At 43.9% G+C, this 17,689-nt stretch overlaps 1 protein-coding gene across 3 annotated transcripts in view; it reads left to right on the forward strand.

Moving 5' to 3' along the window:
* Positions 1 to 1,348: 1,348 nt before the first annotated feature.
* Positions 1,349 to 17,689, forward strand: part of DOCK10 (dedicator of cytokinesis 10) — a 174,848-nt gene continuing 158,507 nt past the window's right edge. Inside the window, exon 1 of one of the 3 annotated variants that reach the window (XM_077929932.1) lies at positions 1,349 to 1,623. In XM_077929932.1, the coding sequence (XP_077786058.1) occupies positions 1,498 to 1,623 (126 nt within the window). In that variant the 5' untranslated portion in view covers positions 1,349 to 1,497. Of the gene's footprint in view, positions 1,624 to 9,117; positions 9,466 to 17,689 lie in introns of those variants that run through there. The other 2 variants (XM_028731098.2, XM_077929934.1) reach the window with 2 other exon arrangements.

Below are 17,689 nucleotides of genomic sequence, written 5' to 3' on the forward strand. Positions count from 1 at the left end.
AAGGCAGCCTTGTATCGAGAAGTTTTTAAAGTTTGACGTTTTATTGTGTTTTCACGTTTTGTTGGAACCTGCCCAGAGCAGCTGGGGAAACCTGACCAGATAGGCGGGGTATAAATAATAAAATGATGATGGTCCTTAGCAGGGCCAGATTTAGGTCTGATGAGGCCCTAAGCTACTGAAGGTAATGGGGCCCTTTATATGTCCAGCTGTCCTTTGTCAACAACAAATTGTCACTGTTTTTTGTGTTGAATATATGCTATATGGTAATTTGTGGACTTAATATGTATCTAAAGCCATTTGCGCATAACAAAAAATGTATTTTATCGAAGTAATTGTTGAAAAGTTCATGCAGAATGCAAAGCCCATGCAGAATGTAGTCACCCTATACACAGAAATGAGCAAAGCAGTGATATTTTAGGGAGAAGGCTAGCAGGCGGGGCCCATTACTTACATCATAGGAGCCTACACAACACAAAACAATGTTGCTATATGTAGGTTTTATTTGTTTTTTTATCTTATATTTTGGAAATGTACATCCAGGGGTTTTTTTTCCTTAATTTTTTTTTGGGGGGCAACAGAGTGGGGCCTTAAGCTATAGCTTGTTTAGCTTATACGAAAATCCGACACTGATCCTCAGGGTCTTTTCCAACAGTACAGTTCTAGCACGCAGGGGTGCCAACATGAATTAGATATTTTTTGGGGGGGAGCTCCGCCCCTCATAACTGAACACAAGATGCAGCACGTGCACACAGCATCTGAACGGCAGTGCCCATCAACTTGGGGGGGGGCGGCCCCCTTAAATATTTTGAGGGGGGGCATAGCTGTAAACTTTTCCCTTTTCTTACAAGGAATCCTATTCAGAATAAGGGAATTTCCCTTTTAAAAAGGGAAACGTTGACAGCTGGGGGGGGGGCGCTACGAAGGGACCTCCGCCCCTAGGAATTGGCTCCTATGCCAGCATGTGAGTTAGCAAGTCAGCCCTGCGGAGTGTGGGGCCTCCCTCCTGCTTATTCTAGGGGGCATTTGCCCCGAGGCCCCCGCTGTTTCCAGTAGCGAAGTAGGAGCCCTGACAGCCTCGGCCTGTTGCGGGGAGCAGCGAGGAGGCGCTGACTAGACCCCGCTCGGCCAAGGCAGCCGTGTGCGAGAGACAGAGAGAGAGGCGGCTGGGCTGCTGGCGGGGAAGCTTTCCCGCCGGTCGTTCTGCAGAGTTGCCAACTTGGGCGCCTCACGCTGCGAGCTCCGTCTCCGCTCCAATGCCTCGCCTCGCGACGCTTCCCCCCCCCCCCCTCAAAAAAAAAAAAAAGGAGAAAAGCGCCGCGGAGGTGAATGGGGGGGGGGGGAGCGCGCGTGTCACGCCTTCGAGCTGCGGAGGGGGGAAAGCGAGAAGAAGCAAGCAAGCAAGCCCCGAGTTCCGCTTCCTGAACGCGGCTGAGAGGCGGGAGCGCTGCCAGTCTGCGCCGCCGCCGGACTTTTCCTGCCAGCCGCTCTGACCCTCTCATGGCTGTGGAGAAAACGCGGAGATTCACCCGGAGCCTGCTACGACCCAGCTTGGCGTCCGAGCACCGCCAGAGCGCAGCCGCCGCCGCCGCCAGCGTCGCCAGTCGCTGCCGGCTCCAGCTGAGGGTGAGTTCAGTTCGCCTCTTCTGGAGAGCGCGGGAAAGGCGCGAAGAAGCGTCGTCCCGTCTCCCCCCGGGGCGCCGCCAATGAACTCGCGCTGTCCCATCTCGCGCGCTGGCATCCCTTGGCAGGGCGCGCGTACCATGTGGCTTGGAAGGGGGGGACGTGGAAGCAGCGGCGCAAAGTGGGGGAGACGGAGGGAGCCGTAGCGCCTCCTGTGGCTCGAGGGGAGTCCCGGCGTTTTCTGTCGCGACGAGGCGCGTCTGTCTTGGATCGGAAGGCCGTTGTTTCCTTGTGTCCCCTTCAATAATATTGAGACCTGGCCATGTGTATAGCGCTGTCGAGCTTTCAGAGCGCCTCCCGTTCGTTCTTTCAAACTTCTAAGCAAACTTTAATCTGGGATAGCTCAGCCGTAGAGCATGATACTCTTAATCTCGAGTCCCATGGGTGGTTGGGGGGGGGGCAAAAGATTCCTGCATTGCAGGGGTTGGACTAGATGTCCTTTTAGACCCCTCCCAACTTTACAATTCTAAGATTCTATAAGGGAAATCAGTATTTTCCCACCCACCCCTTTCATATTGGAGATGGGAACTGGGGAGAGAAGCAGGGCTGAAGCTTCCAGACTTGAGGTTAGCCGAAAAAGTGGCACGCAACAGCGTCCGATGCATGTCTATTGGGGTTTGATGCTGGGATCTTACTCTCAGGGAGATGCGGCTGGGATTGCAGCCTTCCTTCCTAAATTCCCCACAGAAGCAAGATTCAAAGCAAGGGCTTCCTGCTCAAACAGCTCTCTTCCTAATACTCTGCATGTGTGATCAGAAGCAAATCCCACTGTGCTCAGTAGATTTTATTCAGTAAGATAAGTGTGCATATGATTGCACGCTTAGGCATGGTGTTACAGCAGCTCTTTAATTAATAAGATTGTGGCAAAGGTCTTTCATACGGCATGTTGTGGTGTGTTGCATAGGACCAGCATTCGAAACTCCCAGCGTTTGGGGATTTCACTAATGCAAACAGTTTCTGAGCTCTGGGTGCAGTACTGCCCATAAGATTTCAGACTGAAACTGCCACTGCTGGAAGGAAAGGAGGACCTTTTTCTGCCTCCCCACTTCTAGCCACTTGTTGAGACTGGAAAAGGGATCCGCATAAGAATATTAGTGGGCTGGGTGGGGTAAGTATGGCTTTGTTTTTTGCAGTCTTAAGATGAGGACTAGACCATGTGAGAAATGAACGTAAGATTCATTCATTTTCAGCTTTGTTTTCTTGTTATTAAAAAAAAGTGAGCCTAGACACTCCATTGCGGTGCCCATAACCTAGGTTTAAGGTGCCATTTAGCTCCTAGCTTTCACATCTCAGAAACACTACATAAGGCATGCTTGGCAAATCCACACCGTGATCAATTCCCGCTCGGAAACCAATGTCCCCACTGTGGAAGGACGTGTGGTTCCAGAATTGTTAAAACTGTGTTTATGGAAGACAATCTTACTCGGCTACGAGTGATCGCAGAAGAAGAAGAAGAAGATATGACATCTGTCTCTTTGTGGCCATCTATGCCTATGTTGCTCCTGCCGGGCATTGGTGCTTTCAGATAGTAACAACTTCCTGCTGGGTTAGTTTGTTGCAGCTAAAACAGCCAAAGAGGCCTGTAACTGCTTAAAGCATAACAAAATATATTGTGATACATAATAAATTTATGCCATTAGCTTTCCTATACCAGAGTCCAATTTATCATGAAGTGGACTAGTCCATGAAACTGTATTCCATTATGAATTTGTTATGTTTGCAGGTTTCTTTATAGTTCTTACTTTCTAACAGAGATCCCATCCAGCTACCCCTGTTGCACAGAAAGTGTCATGACCTCCATTGTAAGGAGGGTCCCATTGTTTTTACAGGGTTTGGGGGGTTGTTACCCACCTGAAAAATCACACAGTTTTATATAGACCACTGAGCTATCGATTCTGACTGTAACACTTGGGGGAAAGATCTGATGTGTCCTTGGTCTGCAGTAAGCAAACATTGCCAAATTATTTCCTGTAATTTTTATGGACATGCGGCAGTACAGGAACATTGGTGCAAACTCTGTGTCTCTTGCATAAGAAGTGGGTGGATGAAGATGTTCCATTCATAAACTGCCTTCATTATGAGTTCATCATCGATTGGCAATGTTTCCCCATGAAAAAATGTCTTAACCAGGGACAATTTTGAATGACCAAGCTGCCATGCGACTATGGCAAAAACCTACATGTTTATTGCCATCTATGGCAAGTATGTATACATTATTATTCAGTGTAAGAATACCCTGCCCTTAACAACAGTTTTTGCTTTACATGTGTGCAAAAAGCATAACTGGTTTTTCTGATACTGGCTGTTAGAACCATTGGGAGGAATTCAATGTAGTTTTAAGAAGATAGTTCCATCAGTTCCAGCATTTCAGCATACCAGGTGGAACAATCTTCCCTCTCCTTCCTCCCCATGCACTATTCTAGGAGTTCCTCTGAAAGCCCCCCCCCCCCAGCCGATGTGAGGGGCAAATCAGGAGAATAGAGGGGTGAAAAGTAGAAGACCTTATATTGCCTTCTACTGCCACAACTCATTCATTTATTGTGACAGGAACAAAGTCGAACCTTTAGAATCAACATCACTCCTCTCCTCTACTCCAGACATGAGAAGGCATTTGGAAGCTTTTGCTTCTGCTTCTGATTAAATGCAATTCAGTATTGCATTCAGATCTAAACAGCGGTAAATCATAATGATGGGGTGTGGAAACAAGACAGCTTCATAATCCATAATTTGAAGTTGGCTTGTTGCAAGCAAACTGTAGTTCAGATTAACCTCTCCCCCCCCTTCCCCCCCTTTTTTGCATTCAGTTCACAAGCAGCTATGGTTAATCACAAGTGAAAGCTTCCAAATTCCATTCTGCAGCTGTGCCAAGGGAGAAGAAAAAGTGGGAAATATATGAGCCTGAGGCTTCACTAAGCTAATTCTTGTCATGATAAACCATGGTTGATTGTGACATCCAAAGACACTGTCAGTGTGGGCCCAAAACTGCATAATTTTTATTGTTAAGAATCTTAAGTTACTGTTGGCTAGAGAGTACTACAGATCTGGAAAATGCTATATATTTCTTGGCTATTCACTCGGCCAAGGATTGTAGCCATGTGTGAACTTACAGAAGGAATTCCATCACCAAGTTCATTTTATGTTGCACAGCAACAGATTTCTGGCAAAAGAGTTTCCAGCAGCAGTCATTTGGCAGTGATAAATACACCTTCTTGAGTAAGTAACATAAATTACTTAGGTTTGATACATCAGAGTTATACAATGTATATATTTGTATGTAACATTAAGCTAAACCATGACTTAGTATAAATGAGCAAACATGCAGGTTGCTGGAGTGAAGAGCTAAGCCAGGGGTCAGCAAACTTTTTTCAGCAAGGGGGCGGCCCACTGTCTGTCAGACCTTGTGGGGGGCCAGACTATATTTTGAAAAAAAATTATGAACGAATTCCTATGCCCCACAAATAACCCAGAGATGCATTTTAAATAAAAAGACACATTCTACTCATATAAAAACACAGATTCCCAGACCGTCCACGGGCTGGATTTAGAAGGGGATTGGGCCGGATCCGGCCCCTGGGCCTTAGTTTGCCTACTCATGAACTAAGCTATAACATGGTTTAGCATCATGTCTGAATCTGGGCTTGTGGTTTGTCTCCCCCCAGACAAGCCACAATCATTATCAAGAGCAAGCCTTAGTTACTGCTCATGGTTTGTCTGGCGTGAGATAAACAATAAACACCCACTTGGATGCAGTGCAAAGCAAAGCCATGGTTTCAGCCTGAATAGTGCTGTAGCAGCAGGACTTGAGGAGCAGCAGTCATAATCTTCACTCTGAGAACCTTAATGTTTGTTTGTTCATGCTCATGCTAAACCATGGTTTGGCTTAGTGTTACATGCAAACCAGGTAAGTTCCTAAAAATATTTACCTTTGTTATTTCCAGAAACTGAAAATATATATGGTTATTTAACAAAGCCAAACAAAAAAACACCCAAGGGAAAACCTCTATTGTACAGTATTTTAAAACATAATCTGAAGGTTGCACCACACAAATTTACAAGTCTTGCAAGTCTCACTGAAGCTATTTAGCATTACATGCCTATTAATTCTGAAGTTTTAAGACAGGATATTTCTGGCATATAAATAGGCTGGGTCTACACAGGCAGTGGAATGAAACAGGAATTAATGAACTGCATGATTTAAGCTTGCAGGACAAGAATTATATTTTTGAATGTCCCTTCTGAAAAATGTGTGGGCCAGGCCAAGGAAACATCCGTTGAATATATTAATCTACTTTCCTGTTTTGAAATTTTGTGGTTCGATCCATCATATGCCCAGTGACATAACCAAAAATGCAAATAGAATACAGAGGTCATACTAGTTTGGAAAGCATCACATTTTGGATTAATTTTATGCCTGAATTGATCTTATTCAAATAAACCTATTTCAGATTAGATGTGAGGGGAGAGGGTGACCCACTCATGACTATTAACCCTTTCAAGGCAGGGGTTTGATTATTTTAAATTGAATTCAGCATATGTTTATTGTACAGTCCCAATGCATTATATTTTCTTTATCTCCAGTTCTCAGCTTTTTCAACAAGTGTATCTTGATGATGTACACATTAAGCCAAAAGCCTATCCACTTAGATGCCAAGTAGGTGTGCCTACTGATTTCTTCTTCTTCTAAACAACTTTTAAAGCTGTAGGATCCCAATTGTATTTTGCACCTGGCCATCAGTATCATAGCCAACACACTAACAATCCCTTCAATAAATTATTAGTTTATATGTAACAATTAATTAGTGGGAATATTTAAGTCTCCAGAATACACCATAATGTTTAAAGATCGTTCTGTGTTCATTATTTTGATCTGCAGTTTTCAGTGGATGCAATGTAACTTTTTCTTTTCCCCCACCCTCGTTGTTAAGTGTGACTGGATCACGGGGCAACAGTAGCTTTAAAAAAAAAAAAAAAGTTTGTGTGGCCTTTCTTGCAAATGCTACATACAGTGGACACTCGCGTTGTGAACGTGATCTGTGCAGGATGCACGTTCACAACCCACAGCATTCACAACCTGCAGCGGCGCTTCTGCGCATGCGAGGGTTGTGATTCAGTGCTTCTGTGCATGCACAAAGTGCGATTTAGCGCTTCTGCGCATGTGTGACTGCTGAAACCCGGAAGTAACCTGTTCCGGTACTTCTGGGTTTCAGCGTGTCCATAGCCCCAAAAAATGCAACCTGAAGCATCTGTAACCTGAAGTATGACTGCATTTGTTAATGTTGAGACTTTGATTTATTGACAGCCCCAGTGGGTGGCACTGACACAGTTATATGATTGTAGGTCTGATTTGCGCTATCTGCGGCCAACCCTCCCCCCCCCCGAAAGCTCAAGAACTTCCCAAAAATTGCAATGGGGGTTTGACAAAAATATTTTCGCACCTGGTATCACCTGACCTTGCTACACCTCTGTCCAGACCATTTAAGTTAATGCTAAAAGCAGACCACAGACTGCAATGCAATCAGTGAATGTATTCTAAGCATGTCGAATACTGTGGCCTATTAAAGCCACGGTAAACTATAGAGGGTCATTTCTACAAACAAAATGAATAGTCATGGAGGCTGCTAGAAGCTGAATTTGTGTAGCTGGTGCTCTGCAGATTTGCGCTATCTGCCTGCAGCAGTTGATTATGCGGAACTGCGGCGGAAGATGCGGACATAGCTTGCCATATGTAGTACCTGCCTCGTGTACACCTGATCAATGTAGGAAGTGAAGCGTGATCCATGTGTGTTTACTCAGAAATAAGTCCTCTTTTATTCGAAGGTCATATTCCCATATACGCGTGCACAGGACTAAAGCCTTAGCTTGCAATCTTGAATGCACTTACTATGGAGCAAGCTGCATTGAACACAGTGGAACTTGCTACTCTGTAGAGCATAGGATGCCACTGTCAGACTCCCAAGGTGCCACAGTGCTTTCCATCTGTTCTCTTCATAGCAGGAAACAAAGCAGGCATTTGTGCTTAGTTCATTTCACCCAGCACCATTTCTGTGTAGCCTTCACTCACCATTCATTTTGGTACAGAAGCCCCACTGAAGTGAAGATTGTGCTGCAGCAGTGCTTGGTAGATTGCTCCCTGCATTTGTTTCAGTAAGCCTCTGCATTCTCTTCCTGATGAATACAGCTGCTGATGTTGAGATATCTGCTAGGAAATTTCAAAATGGACAAAGAAAGTTGAAACCCATGTTTAATTTCACTCTGTGAGTAATTAGACACTGCGGCATTGCCACAGGATGTGGTTAGGAGAAACAATGGTTCAGCAATATTCTAACACAAATTTTGTGTGTGAGGGAGAGAGACAGAGAAAGACCAAATGGTCTGAAGCTTATGGTTGCAGTCCACTTTCACTGTAGTTGTCCTGTTATGTATAGTCAGATTCCCTTGAATAAATGGTGTGCAACCTACATTCCGTGCTGTTTAATGGGAGCAATTATTATTTTATTTGTACAGAATGGTTCATCCCACTTTAGAGTCAGAGCTTTGAATAGACCCAGGATATTATAACTGCTAGGTTAAGTGGTAGGGAATTGGCAGAAAATCCAAGAAGCACTCTTCTCTAGTGGAGTTGGAATATACATTGTGTCCCCAGGATTAAAATGTGAACAGATAGCAGATTTGCAAGAGCTACTCAGCCAACTTTAGTGACTTTCTCTCCTCTACTTTCTCCTCCTGATCTGTCCACAGGAGGTCTGTGGATCCAGCCAGTTATGGTACATGTATGTTAAGTAGGATCTGGCTATATCAGGTTCCTACAAGTGTTGTTGTTGTTGTTTGTTCTTGCTGTTGTTACCTACATAGTTCCATCACTGTACATGGCACTTTACAGAATACAAGAGAACAGGCTACTGGCCAATGGCTTTTCAATATAAAATTCAACATGGGGGAAATAGAGAAAGGGAAGGGAAGTAGAGGCAGGGCTAAACAGGGAAGCAATATACATTAGTTTCAGTCGCACATCCTTAGCCTTAGTTTCAGGCTGTGTTCTACTGGGCATGGGAACTAGTGCGCTGTGCCAAAGGCTTCATGGAAGAAGCGGGTTTTGAAAAGGTAACCCCATGAAGCAATAGAGGTGCCATCTGTTAGCCGTCACTTTAAATAATGCAGATGGGTTTTAGAGAGAAAAGAAACTGGTAATACTCTACAGGGTAATCTGAACAAAAACTTCCAAAAATTCTGCTGAATATTCAATCTTCAGTAAATCTCATCTTGTTAAACTGATCTATCTTACTGTAAGATAATTTCTAAACCTATGTTTTTTGTAAAACGCAAATAAATATCTTGTTTTTTTTAAAAAAAGATAATTTCTCTCCCTGGAGAAATGTTGTGAAGAGGCTCACTTCTTAACATTTGTGTTATCATTCAATAGGCTCAGCCACCAACATATAGATATATCTCATAGCTACTGGAACGGTGGATTAGGAGGCAACCAGAAAAGGGCAGAGGCAAGAATGTGTTGCTTGCAAATTCCCTGGCTGCTGGACTCGCCCTCTAGGAGAGACCAAGACAAAGGGGCAGTTTATTCCTGCAGCTCTGTCCAACTAGCTTGACATCAGAGATGAATTTGTTCCTCGAAAGAGGAGGAGGTAGAAAAAGAGCAAGAAAGTCCAGCCAAAGGAATAAAGCATAACGGAGATGGGAGAAAGGAGAAAAGAAGTAGCAGAAAAAGAGAGAACAAAAATGAAATGGAAAAGGAGGAAAGAATCAAAGAAAACTGCATCCAAGCTTGGACAGGTGGGTAGATGACTAACAAACTGACCCTTGAATTCTTGCAGATTCCAAGTTAACACACACACACCTTAATCTAGGTGTGCTACTATAAGCTGTTGTAATTTTTAAAGAAGGGACAAAGTTTTAAAGTAACACACAAAAAAGAAAGAAAAAAGAAATCATTTGCTCTATGAATCATGCTGAATAGCAAGCATTTCAAAAGGTTTGTAAACTTCAAAAAACAAACAAATAGCAAATTAGCTTTAGCTTTCCAAAATTTGTTGTCCTGCTGTGGCAAAGTAGCAAGTTTGAAGTGGAAGAGCTGAAATAAGCAATTGGCAAATAGCTTGCAGTTGCAGGGGAGGAAATGGACTGATTATCATGAAAGATCACTTGAGCTGAGTCAGTCTTACAAAAGGAGGACTAATAAATTTGCTACAGGTGGCAATATATCTGAATGTTGTAATATCTCTCTGACTTGCTATGATTTTTAGTTTCTACCTGGTCACCTTCAGTAATTCCTAATTAGTTCTTCTGAGGATATGATTTTCTATTTCTTGTATTTTGAACTTAGTTTGATGGTTGATGGACCGTAATAAACATTTGATTTATTGAATCATGCAAATCCCCAACTGCAGTCTGAAATAGTCAGGGTTGGCCCACCTGTGAGGCAGACTGAGGCAGCCACCTTGGGCAGCAGAAGCCCAAGAGGCGGTGCCCCCATAGGTGACCTTCCCACCCTGCTGCCTCCTCTGATGGCAGAGAAGCGAAATTCTGTGAGATATTGCAAGAGCTCTGTGTCACTTTGTGGGCACTCCTGCACAATCCAAGGTAAGGGTGCCTTCAGCAGGGATAGTGGGGTGACTCTTTCCTGTTTTACCTCAGGACTGGAGATGTATACATTTCAATATCACAATGTGCAGTGTTTTCATAAAAAGATGACAGCTCTAAGTATGCTCACTGCAAACGTGCAACCATAGCATAAGATGGACAATTTTCCCAGTCTTTGCTGCCAATTTGCCCACCCGCCCTTATAACGATAAGAAAAGAGGGAGCGGGAAGGAAACCAGTAGCATATCAAAATTAACCTATATAGGTATAGTATACTGTATACCTATAACTGGGTTAGCCAGTGTAGGGCCCAGGCAATCAACCGCAACCCTCACTAGCTGTGGTCAGCATGGCCAATGATCGGGAATGATGAGAACTGTAGTCCAGCAACATCTGAAGGGACCCACATGGACTACCCCTCTTCTATAACACATCCTACACCTATCTTACCTGGGACTGGAAATCTGCAGGAAAAGGTCTTCTGAAGCTCTGTTAACCTGTGGTACATTGGGTGGTGGTGTGCTGTAGGACCTTTTCTGAGGTGCCAGCTATGGAATACCCTCCCATCAGAAATGTGGCTGGCATGAGTTTTGATGGCAGCTGAAAACATCTCTTCACTGTATTGTCCCGAATATAAGCCACACCCAAATATAAGCTGCACCTTTAAAATTCAAGAGGGGGTGGGGAGAAAAAAAGACAATACCCAAACATAAGCTGCTCCTTTAAAATTCACTCTCACACCTGTTCTGTTTTACCATATGTCTATTTCAGCAGTGGTATCATAAAAGCCCATTTTTGTAAGGTCGCGGATTTGAGCTGCACTTTAACTTTTCACGGTCAGAATTTGGGGAAAAAGTGAGGCTTATATTCAGGATAATACGGTATTTCAGAACAGTTGATAAGCCGTCCATTTGTAATGGGGAACTGTTTTCTGCTGTTTGCTTGGTATGTATTGCAATACTGGCCTTAATTTGTTACATTGTGTTTTATAATTTCAACAATAAGATTTATATGTATAAACCACCCTTATGATGTTGTGCGGCATAGCGGTTTATTAGAAAACATATAAATAAAAATAGGGGAGGCTGGTAGCCGTGGAAGACTAGTGTCGAGTAGTCACAAATCAGCTGAAAGTTGGTGTCCTATTCGTTAGTTAACAGGTGTGTTTGACTTGATGCATACTGGCTTAGGATTGTTCAAAACCCTCATTTCTTAAACACATTGCTATCACTTTTAAGTACAAAAGTGGTGGCTAACATTCACATTTATCTTTGGAAAGAGCAACTGCGCACAGGTAGAAACAAAATTATATGCCTTATATGGTGCATGTGCTCTTTGTGCTGTATCGTCATGGAATATAAAGAACATGGTGATTTCTATTGCTGAGTCCAAATACAGCTTGTTTAGCTTTCTTTTGTTATTGAGGGTAAGATAGACTGACTGGGAGCAAATATGAACTTGCATCGCTTTGACATGTTGACCTAAATTAAATGATGCAGATATAATGGTGTTTAATGAATGCAGCTAGCTTACAAGCACCAGCAGGAGAAAAACACCTCTTTTCTAACTGGAGACAACTGATACCAGCATGGATGTGAAGAAAGGAAAATTAAATCTGATCAACAAAGTAATGTTTTCGCTGGTTTTATTTGTTGCTCTGCCTGTTTAGCTTTGCATTATTACGAGTGTAGGTCTGTTACAGGGATGGCTTGCCTGTAGCCCACCAAATGTTGTTGAACTCCAACTACTATCAGCCCTAGCCATCATGACCAATGACCAGGGATGCTGGGTGTTGTAATCTGGCAACATCTGGAGGGTGACAGGTTAGGTACCCCTGGTTTAAATGTTTCTTGAAAGTAATTTCCCCTTCAAGTGGGTTTCCCTCTGAACCTATACTGCTAGTTATAAATACAGTGAACCTCCACTCTCCCATGGAATTCTTCTATACTTAATCTAGGTAAAGGTATAGGGACCCCTGACCATTAGGTCCAGTCATGACTGACTCCGGGGTTGCGGTGCTCATCTCACTTTACTGGCCAAGGGAGCCTGCGTACAGCTTCCGGGTCATGTGGCCAGCATGACTAAGCCGCTTCTGGCGAACCAGAGCAGCGCATGGAAACGCCGTTTACCTTCCCGCTGGAGTGGTACCTATTTATCTACTTGCACTTTGATGTGCTTTCGAACTGCTAGGTTGGCAGGAGCTGGGACCGAGCAACGGGAGCTCATACTTAATCTAGGAGAGAGAAAAAGAAAGGATATGAATTTTATGAAAAAGCACATGCAAAAGGGTAGTCAAAACCTTTGGTTAACCTTTTTGGTATGAAAAGACCTTATCTGAAATCTAAAACGTACATACTAACTGTAAATTTGAAATGTCAGGTTGAGTCATTTTTTAATTACCCCAAGTACATTAATTACTCTGGTTTTTTGAATTAAAACCTTCCCAATGCCTGCTTTCCCTTGATTATTTCCAGCAGTAGCCATGTGTACTATAACGTCTCATTCTGCTGAGCAGGAACCTTGGGTCGGATGTGGGGAGGACCATTTTATCAGGATCGGACCCACAGCAGGTGGCAAAGGATGAAAGCCCCTGCTCCCCAGACTGGGGCCTCTGTACCTGCTATTTAACTTTTTAAAGCCACTGACATAATTGATAATTGTATGAAGGGCGTGAATTGTTATTTGCACTGGTGGATATCCAAATGAATACAGATACCAATGATCTGAAATAAGTTTATCTTCTGCATGCAACAGTCAGATAAACAATGCAAATGCAGTGGGACTTCAAAAGCTAGCAGGAGTCTTATGCTATCCACCTTTGCAGAAGAAGCATGACAACCAGATGGCTAAATTAAACATTATTACCTTTTGCTAAACAAAAAAAGACTAAGCTAACGCAAGCAAATCAGTCATGAGTAAACTCATGATCAAATATGGAGTGAAAAAAGAAGCTATGAAAAGGATGGCTTATAATTTCCTCTCTCGGCATACGCTCTTATTGTTACTTTGTGTTCTGGCACCTACTTCAAGGGTCTGGATGGATTTCTGTTTCCACCCACCCTTGTTCTGGTGGGTTCAGTTTCATAAACGCAGAATGTCTATCATCTGTGAAGGTGAAATTTAACGGCATTTTGCTTTTATGCATGCCAGTTGGTATGTAGGGATGGTGATGATTTTCTCAACAATTGAACTTGCACTTGAGCGGAGCCCTGTTAATTCAATCTACAGTCAGAAGAATAGGTTGGGTCCTGGTGTGTGAGATTGAGTGAAGTGTCAAAGGCCAGGGTAAAGAATCATAGAGCTGGAAGGGACCCTGAGGATTTAGTTCAACTCCTTGCCATGCAGCTGTCAAGAGATACGTCTTCTGCAGCTACACCTTTGTAGGGAAGGAATTGCACAGCTTAGGAGCTGCCACAGAGAGTGCTCCTTCCTAAACCACCACTTCCCAAACTTGCAAGGGCAGTGGTACTACCAAGATGGTCCCCCTCTGTTGATCTTAACTCCTGGGAGGGTCTGTAGGGCAAGAAGGACACATTCTCCCACCCTGTTCTCTGAAATTATTGGTCCTGTCTATTGCTGTTGATCAGCATAATGGAACTGTAAGCACTTCATCCATTTTTCATGAAATGGTTATCTTTGCACTAACTAGTGACGCCATCATGTCATGTGGGGTTGACAGAAATGAAGCGGGTTGGATGGCATGTATAAGATGGAACTGCCTTATTATGATATAACTCCTCACACCCACCTTTACTAGCTCTCGCTCTGAAAACTGGTACAGCAAAGCTGTCAGATGTAAAACTGAGACTCTGAAGTAGAAACTGTCAACAGCCAGCAAAGTACCCTAATTTGCTGAGGGGTTTGTCCCTGTTTCCCCTAAATATGCAATAGGATGTATCAATTTTCCATCCACTTAAGTAGTTTTTAGCAATAATTGTTTTTAAAAATGTAATCATACAAACATACACAAAGCAGGCAAAGCATACATAAGCTCACCCCAAAATAATATCAAAATACTGGGGTATACAAGCAAATGGAAAAGAAGATTCAAAAATAATAATTTCTAGATTCTGAAAAGATCACAGCCACAACATTTTTGTGCTTCAAGAATATGCAGCAAATAATATTTAACCGTAGAGTTAGAACCTGGAAGTGATCTAGTCCTTGTGTGGAGAGCATGTCAGACAGCAATGCATATTATGCTTAAATGAGAGTTACTGATACATTGTGGATACCAGTTGTTGGGAATCACAACTGAGGAAAGTGGTGTTACACTCTGCTTATGGGTTTTCCATAGGCAACTGGTTCGCCGCTGCAAGAACAGGATGTTGGCCTAGATGTAGGTAAATCACATTCAATTAAAACTATTTGGAAATAAGATATTTATGGCTGGAATTCAGACCAGAACGCTGATTCTGAAATAGTTTCTCCCAATAATACAATGGCATTTGTATTTACACCCCCTTTTTGAGGTGTGTGTGTCTTTTTTATTTTTACTCGTTTCTGCCTATAATTACCAGTGTTTCATCTCTACTTAAAGCTCATGTGTTGATGTTCTGTTCCCTTAAACAGCACATTCTCTACTCACTCGACCTCCTTAAGTGAACTATTGCCTGTTGTCAAACCTTGTCTTGTCTGCGTTTCTGCTGCTTAACCTACATTTCATCTAGTGAGAAAAAACACCATGTCTCTCAATGTGTATAGCACATTTTTGATGTGATTTGTGTCACAGTGTCAAATTGTGTTTATTCACTGTGAAATAAGAAATCAGTCCTTTTAGAATGATAGTGTTTAATGTTAAATGGTTCTATCTTCAGAAATGTGTATGTGTACAATGGCTTACTTAAGAAGGTGGCTAAATGCCCAAGAGGTTATCTGCAAACCTCACCCAGTTATTAGGGGTGCTTGAAGAACCCATTCTTTGTGAATTCTGATTTGAATTGGCTTGATCTGCCCTTCCTTATTAATCTGTGGATATGAACACAGCTTATCTTGCAGATTTTTCTCTTCTCTGAATTTTGTGGAGCAGTTCTCTGCTAAAAAAGCATAGCAAAAATGCATATATATCAACATGTAGCATAAATTGCATTTAGAAATTTGTATTTTGTGAGAAAATAGGATCAAAAATATGTACTTAAATACAAAATTTCAAGTAGGTTTTTTTGGACGGGGGCAGAATCACATATTAATGTGGGGGAGAGAGAGAGAGTAGATGTGTCTAATTTATGTGACACTGACATGGGCCATGAACAAACTGAACCGTCAATCCCTAATTTGAATTTAGTTCAGCTATAGAGACTTCTGATAATTAAACTGGATGTGACTTACTTCTGAGTAAACTTGTTTAGGATTACAGAGCAAGTTCTATTAAATTCCAGCTAATTAAGTTCTCTCTTTGTTTGACAGGCACATTTATTTAAAAGTTATCAGAGACACAAGCTGACTCCTCAGTTGTGTTACGTGGCCATTTATTCATTTTACATAGTCAACAGTCAACTGAGACAATTTTTCACAGATTAATTCATACTCTGCATATGCCGTGCATTTCAAGTATTATATACATTAAAGGTAAAGGTAAAGGTACCCCTGCCCGTACGGGCCAGTCTTGCCAGACTCTAGGGTTGTGCGCCCATCTCACTCAAGAGGCCGGGGGCCAGCGCTGTCTGCAGACACTTCCGGGTCACGTGGCCAGCGTGACAAAGCTGCATCTGGCGAGCCAGCGCAGCACACGGAAACGCCGTTTACCTTCCCGCCAGTAAGCGGTCCCTATTTATCTACTTGCACCCGGGGGTGCTTTCGAACTGCTAGGTTGGCAGGTGCTGGGACCGAGCAACGGGAGCGCACCCCGCTGCGGGGATTCGAACCGCTGACCTTTCGATCGGCAAGCCCTAGGCGCTGAGGCTTTTACCCACAGCGCCACCTGTGTCCCATTATATACCGTATTTTTCGCCCTATAGGACGCACTTTTCCCCCTCCATAAATGAAGGGGAAATGTGTGTGCGTCCTATGGGGCGAATGCAGGCTTTCACTGAAGCCTGGAGAGCGAGAGGGGTCAGTGCGCACCGACCCCTCTCGCTCTCCAGGCCTCAGGAGAGCCCCATCGCCAGCCCCGCAAACTCGCAGCGCGCCTTTCCCAATGTCCCACAACTTGGCTAGAAGGCTGGTGGGGGGGGGGGGGAGAAGCCTGCTTCTCCCCGTCGCCAGCCCCGCAAACACGGGGGACAGCGGGAGGCACAGCGCACCTTTCCCGCTGTCCCCCGACTTGGCTAGAAGGCTGGCGGGGGGGGGGGGAAGAAGCCTGCTCCTCCCCGTCGCCAGCCCCACAAACTCGGGGGACAGCGGGAAGCGCAGCGCGCCTTTCCCGCTATCCCCGACTTGGCTAGAAGGCTGGTGGAGGGCTTTCCCCTCCTCCAGCCCCGCAAGCTCCCAGAGCGATGCCAAAGCTGCACGCAGCTTCGGCATGGCTCTGGGTCCTGTTCTGGGGGCTGGGGGAGGGGGAAGCTCCGCTTTCCCTGCCCCCAGCCCCACAAGCTGTTCTGGGGGCTGGCGTCAGGGGAAGCCCAAGCTTCCCCCGCCCCAGCCCCGCGCCTGGGGAAAAATTTTTTTTCCCCTTTATTCCCCCCCCCCCCAAATCTAGGTGTGTCCTATGGGCCGGTGCGTCCTATAGGGCAAAAAATACGGTACATTACCTTAGTATTAATTACCACAATTCCACATGATAGTACAGTATTATTATCAACTAGTGGTGATATTTATGCCTGAGGCCAGATTTGGAAAAGGCACTTGCTTCCTCTCACACTTAAGCACTATGATGTTTTAGGTCTTAGTGAATTAATATAATTGAAATCAATTGGATTTTTCTTGCATATACTATCCCCCTACCCATTAATCTTAAGTACATAAAGATGCTATCCAGAGTAAACCCATTCAAATCAACGGATCTAACTTAATCATGTCCTTTAATTTCAATGGCTCTGCTCTGAGTAAACCTTAGCTGAATGGCACACTCTCATACGAATCCTATCCCAGTCTCAGCTTTCTGATGAAGTACGGTTACTTTGAAAGCCTTTGCAGGGACAAGAGAAACAACGCATGTTAAAGCAAGATACGAAAACAAAGCCAGCTCAGAACAAAGCATGGGAATGATGCCTGAGAACAGCAAAGTTTGGGTTTTCCTGCTAGGTGACTGAGTGACTTTAGATAGCTTGACAGGAAGTTGCTGCTGCTTTGAGGTGGCATGTTAAACTTTCTCAGAAATGTGCTTGCCATGTGATGTTTTCACTGTTTGCAAATGCTGTGACTCACTTGCCACTATGAGGAAGAACTATTGACTTATGAAGGTGAAAGCATACTGTTGTGAGTTTGGGGGATTCCACTTTTGAATTAGCCGGGCAAGGGTCGCAATGCCCATATGTAC

The sequence above is a fragment of the Podarcis muralis genome, chromosome 6, assembly GCF_964188315.1.
Source record: "Podarcis muralis chromosome 6, rPodMur119.hap1.1, whole genome shotgun sequence".
Lineage (NCBI taxonomy): Eukaryota > Metazoa > Chordata > Lepidosauria > Squamata > Lacertidae > Podarcis > Podarcis muralis.